General features: G+C 43.7%; 1 protein-coding gene across 2 annotated transcripts in view; it reads left to right on the top strand.

The window, feature by feature from the left end:
• Positions 1–14,107, top strand: part of KIF26B (kinesin family member 26B) — a 253,790-nt gene that overhangs the window by 219,997 nt on the left and 19,686 nt on the right. For both annotated transcript variants that reach the window (XM_015857747.2, XM_015857748.2), the window contains 2 exons: positions 7,800–7,962; positions 9,085–12,520. In XM_015857747.2, coding sequence (XP_015713233.1) covers positions 7,800–7,962; positions 9,085–12,520 — 3,599 coding nt within the window. The remainder of the gene's footprint in view (positions 1–7,799; positions 7,963–9,084; positions 12,521–14,107) is intronic.

Genomic DNA, 14,107 nt, shown 5'->3' with positions numbered 1-14,107 from the left:
ACAAATATGGAAGTCACAGGCTTCCAGGCCAGAAAAAGAATGTGTAAAGTAGACAACCAAGTCTAGACTTAGTCACCTTGTTACTTACCCTGTCATTTTCAGAATATTAGTGGCAGGTGAAACCTGCTGTTTGTTTTCTTTCTATTCTGTGCAGGAGTGTGATGCCTCTACAATAATGCTGATGTTGAAGGCTGCAGGGGGCTGGCATATAAAATCTTCCTAATCAAAATGAGAGATATTTTGCTAGGTGGCTTTCCAGTCTCCTGGAGATGGCATCTGTTTATGCTAGCAGTAGCTCCAAGTGGAGTGGTTTCTAAAACTGAAGAACAGTCGGTTTGTTTTCAGGTACAGCTCCATTTGGTATTGCAATTAGGATAACCAAAGCTGCTCTCCAGAACAGGAAACTGGGAAGGTTACACTGCCAAATTTTTGGCATCTTGATGAAGGAGTGTAAACTACTGCTGTCAGTGCTGCAGATCGAATGAGCCTAACCAGAATGAAGTAATTATGAAATCCTCCCAAAATATCATGAATATTCATGGATCAAGTACAAGCATTAGAAGTTTGTTTTTGTGCGAGGAAATAACCCTGGTGTTCCATTCTTAGTACATATGAAATCATAATGCTCCTTGAAAGCAAAGGGCACAATGCTGTAGCTAGCTCCTCAGGTTAACAGGTACCACAGTGTGCAGCAGCAAGCAGCCTTTCTGACCCTTTTCAAATTGTCATGCTGTGTTGACAGTGGGGGTGGCCAAAATGCTTGCCTAGTTGTCTGGGGCATGCATAACACAGGGTCGTGCTGGTTGGATGGGCACGTGCTTGTTGCTTGCACTGAGACCAGAGCTGAAATGTCTGCTGCCCTGCCTTCTCTGCAGGGGCTGTCACTGCTGGTAACTCTTCAGCATATGTCACCTCTGCTGATGGCACTGGCAGCAGCTGAGCTGCAGGAGCTGAGGCTTTCCAAAAAACACCCCCCTTGTTTAGCCTCTGGAATACAGAGACGAGAGGCTTGAATTAATTGGCCATGCCTGAAAATGGCAGCCTTTGGCAAAAGCCCATGCTGCAAACCACTGCTCGACCCTGCAGGGCTGTGGGTGCTGGGAGGAAGCAGCTCTGACAACAGATTCTGAGTGGTGGGAACAGATCCCAGCGCACTTGCTGGATGCCTCCTTGCTGTGCTCAGGCCACCTCCCCCGTTAGCTACCACAGGGGCTGTGGCTTCTGGATCCTGTCCTCAGAGGATGGAGATAAGTCCTCACTTTACTTTCTTGTTGTGAAAGAAGGGATTCCTATTCCCCTGCCACTGACCTGTAGCACCAGGTGTTGGCCAGCCACTCTCTGTGCTGTCTGTTCCCAGGATGAGCAGCCCAGGAGAGGCAAGCAGGCTACTCAGCTCCCGCAGAGGCTATTCAGCAGTGGCTATGACTGTTGTTTTCCCATTGAAAGCAAACATATGGCTTCAATGAGATAAATCAAGCCAAACTTATACCTGCAATGCTTTCAGATAGGGGAGCCAAACAAGAAAGGGCATAGAAGGAGGAGGGCTTTTTCTTTCCCTTTGTGAATGAGCCTCCATGCTGGGTAGAGCAGAGCCTTGCTACATGTAAAATCTTTAAATTATTTAAATCTGTATCAATACTGGTTTTAACTGTGTGAATCTCTTTTTCTCCTGTAAATAACAGCCTGTTTATTGTTCAGGTTTTCCTAACTGCTGGCATTGCTGGTTTGGGGGGAATCTGGCTTTAACTTCAGCATACAGTTGCAGAGCCTAATTAGCTCCCTAGATTAATTGTGCTTCTGTTTTTCAGCTGAGAATTTATGAGGAGCTGGCACTGTAATGAGACAGAGCAGTAGGATCCTTTTTATCTTTGTGCTTTGTTTGTGTGTTTTTAATGGTTCCTTGTGAATGAAATTTTGCTCTGTGCTTGGAGTTGGAGTCCATTTTAAGTTCTTTATTCTCTCTGACACTGCTAGTAGTCCCTGCAGAGCTGTCTTGCAGGCCTTCCCTTCCGCCCACCTCTTAGACATGCTCTTGTGGTGTCAAAGACATTCACACCTCTAAGCTCTCATCTGAGAAGCATGTTGACCTGTAAATAAGGGGTAATGTCTTTGTTCAATATTCCCAAAGTGAGACATTCTTCCATACCAAACCACAGACATTCATGTAGCTGTGCTTAAGACTGTAGGGAACTTCTTTCTCACACTGGATTAATTATTTTATTGAAGCCAGTGCTGGTTCAGTTCTACTGCTGGCACAAGGCAGAAATGAGAAGGTCAGAGGGACAGTCATTTTAAGATAGAATAGCTGGAGCTGTTTGGACTATATTTTTATTAGTTTTCTGTCTTTGGTGAAAAGAAAGAAAAGATGCTATTTTGTGCTTCTGTCACATGCACAAGGATTGTTCAGCAACATGAAATTTCCACCGAGAGCTTTATCAGTCCCCTTGGCCTCACTCCACTTGTGTCTGCACACACTGCTCTTATTTCCTCATTCCTACTATCAAAATTATTAACAGAAAGGAAAGATGTAGCTAAGCAAACTATACCGGTTCTTCCTGAATTCAGCCATTAGTAACATACTGTTTTGGTTTTGTACCTTTTAAGCTGTATGTTGTCCTCTGCAGACATTATTTCTTTGCAATAAGAGCCAAAACCAAACAGAGTATTTATGTGATTCTCTCATTATGCAAGCATTTATTACTTTGAACAAAGCAGTGCATTAGCACAAGAGAGCAGAGTTAAGACATTATGATTAAATCTAACTGCCATACTTCCAGAGATTTTTCCTTTGACATAACTCTATAAATAATTAGACTACAAGACACCTGAGGGCATACATTGTCTTATCCTGTAACAATAACACCTTGAGAGAGTTGACAGCATTTTTCTTTTGGCCAAGTGCCTAGGAAGACACCAAGGTGTATAATTAATAGAGAGCCCAAGCACACACCCTTGCATGTCCTTATGCTTACTTATAATATTGCATTCTACCTCTCGAGAGTGTTATTTCTATTCTTGATGGCTCTGCTTTCATCATTAAATAGCCAAAATCCTTCAGCTAGTGCGGTGAGATGAAGGGGAAGACCAGGAAAATATTTTCTTTAAGGTAGGTGGCTAAAAGAAAAAAAAAAGAAACGAGTGATGCATATAATAGGATTGGTTAAATAACTCCGCAGCAAAATCAAAGTTCCAAGACTTGAGCTGGATCTTCCTTTCCAGCATTCCCTCTATCTGTGGAAAAGCCCTGTACTTGTCTCTCCCACGCAAAGAATGAGATGCTGGGCAATGCAAATTCCTTCAAACTTGCTGAGCATAATTTTCTTCCTGCTTCATTTCCATTCACAAATTCTATTTTGAAGCCCTAAACAAATGCAGTTATCATCTGCCTCTTCTCTGTGTAATGCATTTGGAACACGTTACCAGCATGGTTTCTCATAAAGCAGAAGGATGTCAGAAGGCTCTGTCCAAGCTGTGCCCCCTCATCCAGACCTGCACTTCACTTATGGAGTACAGTGTAGTGAGCATGCCAAAATATGTGGTGGTTATAGGGTACCTTCAATGGGTATCAGTGAGAAGCAGAAGGAATGTGAGTGGAGATAGGGGCCCTGATGTTTACACAGCACCAGTAGAGGACATTAAAGGGAACAAGAGTTGAAGGAAGAGAAGATCAGTACTGGAGGTGGGGGGCTAATAATGATGCTGGACTGTACAGTGACAATAATAAAAAGATAGCAATAAATATCCAAAAGGTTATTTACAGGAAAAACTCACCCATATGGAAGCCTTCAGCCTGCTGGGAACCACTGAGGCAATCTCCACCAAGGAGCAGTCTCCAAGAGATGCTGCCTTAGTGGTGGTCAGCCCTTAAATGAGGTCTAGAGGAGATGGAGTCAAGCTCCACCCCTTCCAGAAGCACAGCTAAATTACTCTCACCTGTGTTCCCACAGCTGACCAGACACTTGCCTCAGCTGATTAATCAGAGGTTCAGGCTGTGATTACCAATTTCCCATACAAGGGGGATTTAGGCATTGTCCAAAGTTATCATGATCTTAAGTACTTCATTCTTCTAATATCTGATTCTATTTTGTTTCAATCTGAGTATAATTAATCAATTGTGAAAAAGGAAAATACATATATATATATGAGAAGCATTAAGATGTATGGTTTTTTCCTTCTTGCTGAACCAGTAAAAAGATAATTTATGCTGATCCCAGTTTGCTCGGCAGTCTCAGAAGAAATAGCAAACACTTTTCTCACTGCAACACATATCTCTTTTTAGATTTAATATCTTTTAGGGATCCTTAATAGTAGTTATTAAGAGACATAGAAGATAGCAGTATGGGTCTTGTGGGGTCTTCTGTAAGGTCAGAGGGTGAAGATAAGAGAGTAGCCTGGAGAAGAGACAACTTCCCCTCCTGTCCTTTCTGCAAAGACAGTTGCTACTTCATTGGATGAAGTGAATCTTTCTGTCTGGCATCTTCACAGTTCTTCCTTCCTTTCTCCTTCCTCTACACCATAACTACTGACACTCTTCTTGGAGATGTGTGAGTGTAGCTTTCTTTTCCCAGGGTACCTGCTTCTGGATTTTTCCAAAGATAAAGCTTTGCGTAGTTTATTTGGGAGTTTTATCTGTGTGGAATTATAGGGAATAATTAGCAGTGTTTTACTGTAGCCATGGTGATGTAAGGACCATGGCAAGGAAAGGTTTACAGTTAAGGGTAATGCATTTTGTTTGACCAAATGCTGCAGTTAGAAAATCAAATAACCTTTAAGTACTGAAAAGGCTGCAGAATGAGTTTGCTGATATAAAGGCTTTGGCATCTGAGTATTTTTCTGTCCTCACATTCATGTGCTGTTCTCTGTGTTTTGTATTCCTAAGTTCACGAGGAGTTACGACAAATTTCCTAAACTATAAAAACATTAGTGGATAGGATTCTTTTAAAAGAAGAAAGATGCCTGCCCATGCAACCTGGTGTAGGGAACCTGCTTTGGCAGGGGGATTGGACTCGATGATCTCTGGAGGTCCCTTCCAACCCCTACGATTCTGTGACTCTGTGATTTTGTTTCTGTGAAAGATATATAAAATGGGGTCAGTGTGCTACTCTGGCATGTCAGCCCATTTCTTTTAGAGCAGAACACAAATGGATCATTTCTATTTCCAATGCATCCCTGAAGATCTTCTATTTGCTACAAAGAAATTGATGCATGAGAAACGTGCACCCAGAAACAGCAGCTGTTCTACATTTCCTATGTCTAAGTTTGTTTTTGCATGGGCAGAAGATAAAAAAATGTTCTTCCCTCTCGAACCTCTTTTAGTCCAGACCTTTCCTTTGTAAAGCTTGTGGCTTCACAGGCAATATTGTTTTTGCAAATACCAGCTCACGAGTCACCCAATGAATTAATTTTCTTTTTCACGCAGAAATGCCATCTCAGCACACAAAAGAGCAAAGCATTACTTCACATCTCACACTGTATGACAAGCTAGTTCCAGTGAGATATCCAAAATATCAATAATTTTATTTGTAGAGGATAGTGTGAGTTAAAAATTAATAGTTAGTAAGTCACATATCTGTGTTAATTATGTTCCCTTTGATTTTTAGTCTTTCCTTAGGAGTTGGCAGGGCCTATATTGAGACATCAGTGGACTATGAGCAGGTGAATGTTTTAAGACAGTGTCTAGAATTGACAAAAATATGTGATCATTGAATTTCTTCTTCTTTGTTTTATTCCACAATGTACAGTTCTGACAGAAGGTGAGTTATTTTGTCTACACTGATAGTCCAGATACAGGCAGTATTGGAGCAAACTCTGAAATTAGAAATCAGTATTGGCTGGACTTTATGCTGCTAATTTTCGGGCTTTAATTCTTAAAAAAAAAATTCTGCCCTTTAGTTTCTTTCTAATATGTGTCACAGCATTTGAATTACAGAATAAGAATTTGCTCTGTATCATCATTCTTCTCACATGCATGTATTTCAATGCAAGGCAGATGGGACAGATTATTTCATATTCATAATGCATATAGCTCTAGGAGAGCCGCACTGCAGCATGCTGATGCTGGCTGCATGGGTTATGTATTCTCAGGAGATCTACATGTTCAGAATGCATTCTTTTGCCCTTTCCCCCATCGTCTCCTGTTTGGCTGTGATAGAAGCACTAGCAAATGAAAGGCTTGTTATTGATTTCTGTACAGATGTTTATAATTTCCGTGTAACTCTGCATTGGAGTGGCAGTAACTGATGTACAAAATTTGACATCTTAATTATTCCTTGATGGAAAGGAGGGCCACTAACCTGAGGTACAGCAGCCTATTAACTTGGGATCTGTGGATTCAAAGCAGCCTTAGGTCACAAGAGAAATGAGTGAGGCCGTCTCACTGTAGTCTTTATGGATGCTTGCTTGCTTCTCAAAGCTGCCAGATTGTCTTCAGTGTGTCTGGAGCAGAAGGAAGCGGAAATCATGAAACAGAAAATATTTTCCATCTAGTATTGCTAGCTTAGCTGAAATCACAAATACTATTAAGCTCAGGAGTAGCACATTTTATGAGCCAGCAGTGCAGTGTGGCTATCCTAGAGCTATATGCCCCACCTTAATGCTAGATGCAACAAAATATGCATCCTAAATGCTGTACTTTACCCAATTAAAAAGAGAGATTCAAGAATTCTGATGTTTGTCTGGCAGTTCTATCCAGTGGACATAGGCTAATCTCCTACAGGTTGCAGCTTTATGCAGAATTCCCATGAGCTGGGAATGTTAAATGCATGACTAAGGGCACACATGAACCATAAGTATTAGCAGAGATTGAACAGCGACCCCCAAAAATCTAATCCCAAGCCATTGATAGTATTGCTGTCAGGAAGCAATTGCTGCATGCAGTTTATCAAGTATAAGTAAATATCAGGCTGCTGTCTTTGCTTTGAGCCATGTGTAACCATTATCCACAACCTTCAGTGCAGGACAGGCTCTCTTCAAGAAAATACATTTCCAAACTGGTCAGCTATTCGATTTCTGCATTTAATGGTTAAAGCTCCCTTAAAAATATATATTACACATTTTTACTACAGGATTAGATGAATACCACATTAAAGTTATATATGCATCGTTATGCTGTTAGAATTGTTGCGCTTGATGATTCCAATTCTTAGTCTAGTCACAGACAGTCCCACAGTTAGGCATCAGCATTTCAAAAGCTATCGAAATCTGAACAATAGAGTAAATGGCAAGAACAGAAAATTTGATTCCTGCTTCAGCAAAAGAAAAGATATGAGAAAGAACAGTTGTGAGAAGTCTTAAGGCTTGACTGGTTTGTATTTCACCAATATCATCCAAAGTTACTTCAGTGATTTAAGTAGCAGCATTATTGAATTACACAGTGCCCCAGCAGGCAAGGGAAACTTTGGGTCCTCTAATCTAATCCACTACACTCTTGTCTCCTGGAGCTAGTTCAGAGTCTGCTTGTACACTGGAAAAGGGCAGCACTTTACCATCTGCTGCAGCAATTCCTTAGTTTCCAGCACTGGTCTGCTATTCTGTATTCGCCAGTGATAACAGCGCTGAAGAAATGAGACCATATGAAGATGTAGAAGGGGAACTGGAAACATAAAAGAAGTTTAAGTTGAAGTCCGGAGTCTTTCAGTGTGCTCAGCTGCAGATACAGGATAGTGCAAACCCGAGGAACAGAACTAATTAGAATTCCATTAAAAAGAGGAGAAAAAATTTTGCCAAGACCCAAGTCACATCATGATGGTTGAAGTGAAACCTCGCAGGCTAATGTAGCCTTAATTCATTTTATTTTGCAGAGACAGCAAGCTCACCATGTTGCTTCGAGAGTCCCTGGGGAATATGAACTGCCGCACCACAATGATAGCTCACATTTCAGCTGCTGCGGGGAACTACGCTGAGACGCTGTCCACCATCCAGATTGCATCCAGAGTCCTCAGGATGAAGAAAAAGAAAACTAAGGTAAGATACATATAACTTCCTTCTTGCAGTGCTGGAAGAGGGAGCAGGAAAGACGCCAAAAGATCCTTGATGGGGCAGCGAGGCATGTAGCAAAATCAGCAATCGATTCCAAAGTGCAAAGGTTGTATGTGCCCTGTCCTAGGCGAGTGGCTCAGAGCACATAGCAGAGACCAGGGGAATGTAAACGCTTCAGCATCAGATAGAGGAGTGCTTACAAACATATCTGTCTTAACAGGTTTTTAAGCTGGCCTTGTTTATTGAGATAGCTGAGAGTGTAAATCTTCAGTTATGTTCTTAGTATTAACAAAATAATAAGGAACAGTAAATTGGGTTTAATAAAGAGTTAGATTCTCTGTGCTTCTCACAGAGAGTAGGAGCAAAATGAATGCGAAGTATTGTGTCCATTGCCAGCACTGATGCCCTGTTTATTGTGACTGCCTCCAAATATGAGTGATAGATTTTCCAAGAAGTGTTGGTGGGCTATATCTAATTCCATGCTTATGGAGTCCTGGTTCCTTCTGTATAGCTTGCAACGTGAACTGCATGCAACCAGTGAATGCCTGATTTAAACTGACAGTCTATGGATTGAAAAAATTTTTGAAGAGAGACAACTGAAGGGATTAATTCCACACACCATCACAGCAGTGTCCCCCTGTGAAGGGATTCATTTCATACACCATCACTGCAGTGTGTACTCAAGGACTCCCTTAAACATATTATACAACTTCACACACTGGCATTATGACCAAAAGGGACTGTCTTTATTTTTCTGTGCCTTATTTCTGTAATGAGTTTTCTTGTTCCTGTTCACACACAAAAATAGGAAAGCCTTTGCTAAATAACCAGTTTATTTGGTTGGCCTTAATTAGGTGAGGGCTCCTCACCTATTTTTTGGAAGCCTCATGACTGAGTGTGGGACATTTAGAGTTGGGGCACTGGGTACTCTATTGACACTGCTGTAAGTTTGCTGTAAGACTGGATATAAGAAGCTTCAGAGCTCTGTGCCTTAGTTTAGAGATTTCCCAGTTTGGATGTATCTTTTTTTGTGTTTGCATATGCTTTGTTTAAGGAGCTGTTTGCAATTCTGAAATGTCATGATCTCTGTGTCTCTTGGTGTTGCAGTACACATCAAGTTCCTCTGGAGGAGAGAGCTCTTGTGAGGAGGGCAGGATGCGGCGGCCAACCCAGCTGAGACCTTTCCATTCTAGAAACACTGTTGACCCAGACTTTCCTATTTTGCATTTATCAAGTGATCCTGATTATTCATCCAGCAGTGAGCAGTCCTGTGACACAGTGATTTATGTTGGCCCCAATGGTACTGCCCTTTCTGATAAGGAACTGACAGATAATGAAGGTCCCCCTGACTTTGTTCCTATAGTTCCTGCACTGCAGAAGACCAAAAATGAGGGCAGGCTGGAGGAAGGTAGTGAATCAGGGTCCAGCACATCTGAAAGAGATTGCCTGAAGTGCAACACCTTTGCAGAGCTACAAGAGAGGCTGGATTGCATAGATGGCAGTGAAGAGACCAACAAATTTCCCTTTGAAGAGATGCCTGCTCAATTTAGCTCAGACCAGATGTCTAAGTGCTCTGTCTCAAGCCAACTGGCAGAGCTTAGTCACTTACCAGAGTCAGATAAGGAAGATACAATGCCAGAATGTCAGCATCCTGATAGAGAAGCCAAGGAAAATATAAATGCAACCCCCAGCAAAACTAAGAGAAATCACTCCCCCATTCCTTCTGGAGCTCTTACTAATATTTCAACTCCTCCTTCTCCCAGGAGTGTAACAGGCAGCTCTAGTAAAGAGCTTAGCTCTTGCCAGTTAGCACACAGTACCAGCTTGCAGAGCAGCAGAGAAGGTCTCAATACCTGTGGCTTTGTGGAAGGGAAACCAAGGCCAATGGGTTCACCCCGGCTTGGCATTGCAAGCCTCTCCAAGACATCTGAGTACAAGCCACCAACTTCTCCTTCCCAGAGGTGCAAGGTCTATACACAGAAAGGAGTTCTCCCCAGCACCACACCTCCACCAGCTCCCCTGACTAAGGACACTGAGATGACATCGACTGAATCTTTGTTACAGCCAGAAATACGAACCCCACCTGCAGGAATGAGCCCTCAGATCATGAAGAAGTCAGTGTCATCCACCAATGGGGATTTTGAAGAGACCATTCTCAATGAAGATCAGCAACAAAACCATTCTCCTGAATCCAAGAAAGAGATTCTAAGCACTACTATGGTGACTGTGCAGCAGCCACTGGAGCTGAATGGGGAGGATGAGCTGGTGTTCACCCTCGTAGAAGAGCTAACCATTAGTGGGGTCCTTGACAATGGGCGCCCAACCAGTATCATCAGTTTTAACAGTGACTGCTCTGTGCAGGCTTTGGCTTCTGGGTCTAGGCCAGTCAGTATTATCAGCAGCATATCCGAAGACCTTGAATGTTACTCCAGTTCAGCTCCTGTATCTGAGGTCAGCATCACACAGTTCCTTCCACTTCCAAAGCTGGGCCTGGATGACAAGTCCCAGGATGATGGCAGCAGACGCTCATCTATCAGCTCATGGTTGAGCGAAATGAGCACAGGGAGTGATGGTGAACAGTCATGCCACAGTTTCATTGCCCAGGCATGCTATGGGCATGGAGAAGCAATGGCAGAACCTCCCGTCTCTGAGTTTGCAAACACCATACAAAGCACCAGCATGATTTGTGTAGGTGACAAACAAAAGCCAGCAACCGACAACATGCTTATATTGTCAGAAATGGGGGAGCAAGCTTTCAGCAAAGTGCCACCCATCAAAGGCTGTAAAATATCAGCTCTAGGGAAAACTACTGTCACAATTAAAAACACTGCAAGCCTCAGCAGCTGTGAGGGCTACTTCCCAATGAAGACAAACATTACTGTTTATCCATGTATTGCTGTTAACTCCTTCAAAGCACAAGACACTGATGATGCTGTATCGGCAGAAAATGCAGACCCAAAGGTTGCTCACCCCCATGAAGGGAAAGAACCCAATGCTAAAAAAGATATCAAATTTGAAGATCCTTGGCTGAAGAGAGAAGATGATGTAAAAAATGACAGCTCTGGGAGCAGTGATGTGTCGAGGTCTGACATGAACATAGCTTCAGCCAAACCTGAGCAGAGCACAAAGCAGTCCTCAGCAGACAGGTTTAGCAGCAGCAGCAGTGGGGATGCCTCTGTCTCCCCAGGATGTGACAGTCTGAAGAGGATTGTGGATGGGTGTGAGATGGCAGCATCTGGCTCTGCAACCCAGAGTCCCATTCATTCCAGTGATGTCTTAAAGGGCTGCAGCCTCCCACGAAGTCTCCCAAAGGCAAGCAAGCCAGAGGAGCCTGACAGTCACCTCCATTCTACCGCTTCCGACAGCAATGGAGTTGTTTCTCCTGCCCACACTCAATTTTCTAAGGCCAGCCTAGACAGAAAATTGGCCTCTCCCAAGCATTGTGTTCTCACTCGCCCCAAAGGGACACCTCCTCTGCCTCCAGTGAGAAAGTCAAGTCTAGATCAGAAGAACAGAGCCAGCCCCCAGCACAGTGCTGCCAGCAGCACCACCAGTAGTCCCTCTGGCCAGCCCACACCCTTCCTGGCCAGCTTCCCTGAGGAGCTGATTGCCAAACCAAAGGGTCCTGGCATTGACAACAGCAGCAACAACAGCAGCAGCAAGCTGTTCAGTGCCAAGCTGGAGCAGCTCGCCAGCAGGACCAACTCCCTTGGGAGGTCCACAGGAAGTCACTACGAGTGTCTGTCACTGGAAAGAGCAGAAAGCCTGTCCTCTGTGAACTCCAAAATGAACCCTGGCAAAGACACCACCATGCCTCGGACTGGAAGGAGCGTCAGCCGCAGTGTCATGTCCTCACCGACCAACTCAGCTCTCTCCCAGTCTGCAGGAGCCTCGCCAAAAGCTGGCCAGTCAAAGATCTCTGCAGTCAGCAAGCTCCTGTTGGCAAGTCCCAAGGCTCGAAGCCTGTCTGCCTCTGCTACCAAAACACTCAGCTTTTCAACCAAGTCTCTGCCTCAGTCTGTTGGGCAGAGCTCCAGTTTGCCTCCAAGTGGAAAGAATATGTCCTGGTCAACACAGTCCCTCAGCAGAAACCGAGGCTCTAGCCTTGCTTCTAAATTGCCCCTTCGGGCTGTCAATGGAAGGATTTCAGAGCTCCTCCAAGGCAGTACCAGCTCCAGAGGCTTGCAGCTGCGAGGAAACGTGGAAGCAGATGAGCGTGGTGGCCTTCATGGAGAGGAGAAGCCGGCAGTTCATGTGTTGCCATCCCCTTACAGCAAGATCACCCCTCCCCGGAAACCTCATCGCTGCAGCAGTGGTCATGGGAGCGACAACAGCAGTGTCCTGAGTGGGGAGCTGCCCCCAGCCATGGGGAGGACTGCCCTGTTCTATCACAGTGGTGGCAGCAGCGGCTATGAGAGCATGATGAGGGACAGCGAGGCGACAGGGAGCGCCTCTTCTGCACAAGATTCAATGAGCGAGAACAGCAGCTCAGCCAGCGGCAGGTGCCGGAGTCTCAAAACACCGAAGAAACGATCAGCCACAGGTAAGCTTGAAGTGATGTGAAAGGGGAACACAGACCAAAGCAGCTAACTGCTTCATGGTGGGGAGGCCCTTCCTGAAGGTGGGCTAGTAGATCAGTGCCAGCTGTGTTTGCAGCAGAGATAGGCCCAGACCCTGAGCTTCCTCTGAGCAACATGCACAAATATCTGTGTTTGCATTGCCTATGTTGTGGCTATCCTACTCTGAGCCTGTTGGATTTTAACTTTTGAGTTACAAGTCCTTCCTCTCCAAGTAATGTTACTGTTACTAAGGTATACTAGTAATATCATAAATATGGGCACTTTAGCTCTAACATACTTTCAAGTCCGAGAGCATTTAGTCATCACAAAGAGGATCAGAATCCCCAGTAGCTTTCTTACTGCGCTTTTAAAATCAGATAGCAAGACCCTGCTGGTCCATGCCAGGAGTCCATGATGTTGCAGCTTGTACATCTCACCAAGATAATAGCGTTTCATAGGTTTGAAGGAAAGGGATGAGGATCATCCATCAGCTGGTCACCTCACCTTTTTTCTCGGTTCTGTTTTTCCTACCAGAAGTGTAAGTCTTGCCTAACTTCCTTCCTTATTTAAAAAATGCCTATAGATACTAAAATTGGTATATACTAGTATTTAAAATATCTGTGGCTGCATATCCTGCAGTAGCTCTGTGTAATTCTCATAGAGTTCCTAATTCACTAGCTATTGTCACTTGCTGAGTTACTTACTTCTGGGATTCATTTAGAGTGAATGAAATGACGGAGGCATTACCCTCTCTTTCCTTAAGCTTTTGTTGTAGTAGCAGGAAGAACATGTGCAGCACGGATGTGAAAACAACAAATACCACATTTAAAACCATATTCAAAAGTGCGTGTCTGATAATACCTGTTCTGAGGATACATCTGAAAGTCACTCTGCATTGTGCAAGCAAGGGCCAAGTCATGAAGTAATCTTCCTGATGCTAATTTTGCATCCTATGAGAAAGACTCTCTCCCATCCCTTCTGCATATGTGCATACAACTTGATCTTCCTCTTTCTGATGAGCTGCTCTTTTAGTGGTTCCTTTCAAATATGAACTTCTTCATGGTAACTTGCAAGAAAAAGAAGGATGATTTTGTATACTGTGGAAAAGGAATCCAAAGCTGAACACACAGAATGCTGGGAATGCAATGTCAACTGACTGTGTCTTGTGGAGAAGCTGTCCATAAGATATAGACCTTTTTCCCACAGGTTATTTGCTTTTCTTTGGATTCTGTAGCAAAGATTGTGTCTTTTGCTTTCTCATTGCTTTGATAGTGAGACAGTTAAAGGCATCCAGTAACCATTCTTGAGAGAAGTCCATCTGCAGCACACTCTGTAAGGGTCACTGTCCCTTTCTTTAGCTTACGCCACAGTTGGTGATTTTCAACAAAATTTGAACCAGAAATAGATGCAAAAAAAATCACGATTTCTGTGAAAGCAGAGCAGCTGTGCAGGTGAGGGAAAGCATAGAAAACTGCAGTGTAGATTCATCCATGTCTGACACAAGACACTGCCCTTCACTGCCCCTTGGATCTAGCCAGCTTTGATCCTACCTGGCCAAGCAGTGATGGTGA

This window comes from Coturnix japonica, chromosome 3 (assembly GCF_001577835.2).
Source record: "Coturnix japonica isolate 7356 chromosome 3, Coturnix japonica 2.1, whole genome shotgun sequence".
Lineage (NCBI taxonomy): Eukaryota > Metazoa > Chordata > Aves > Galliformes > Phasianidae > Coturnix > Coturnix japonica.
The sequence above is the reverse complement of the archived record's forward strand: the minus strand, read 5'-3'. Positions and strand labels throughout refer to the sequence as shown.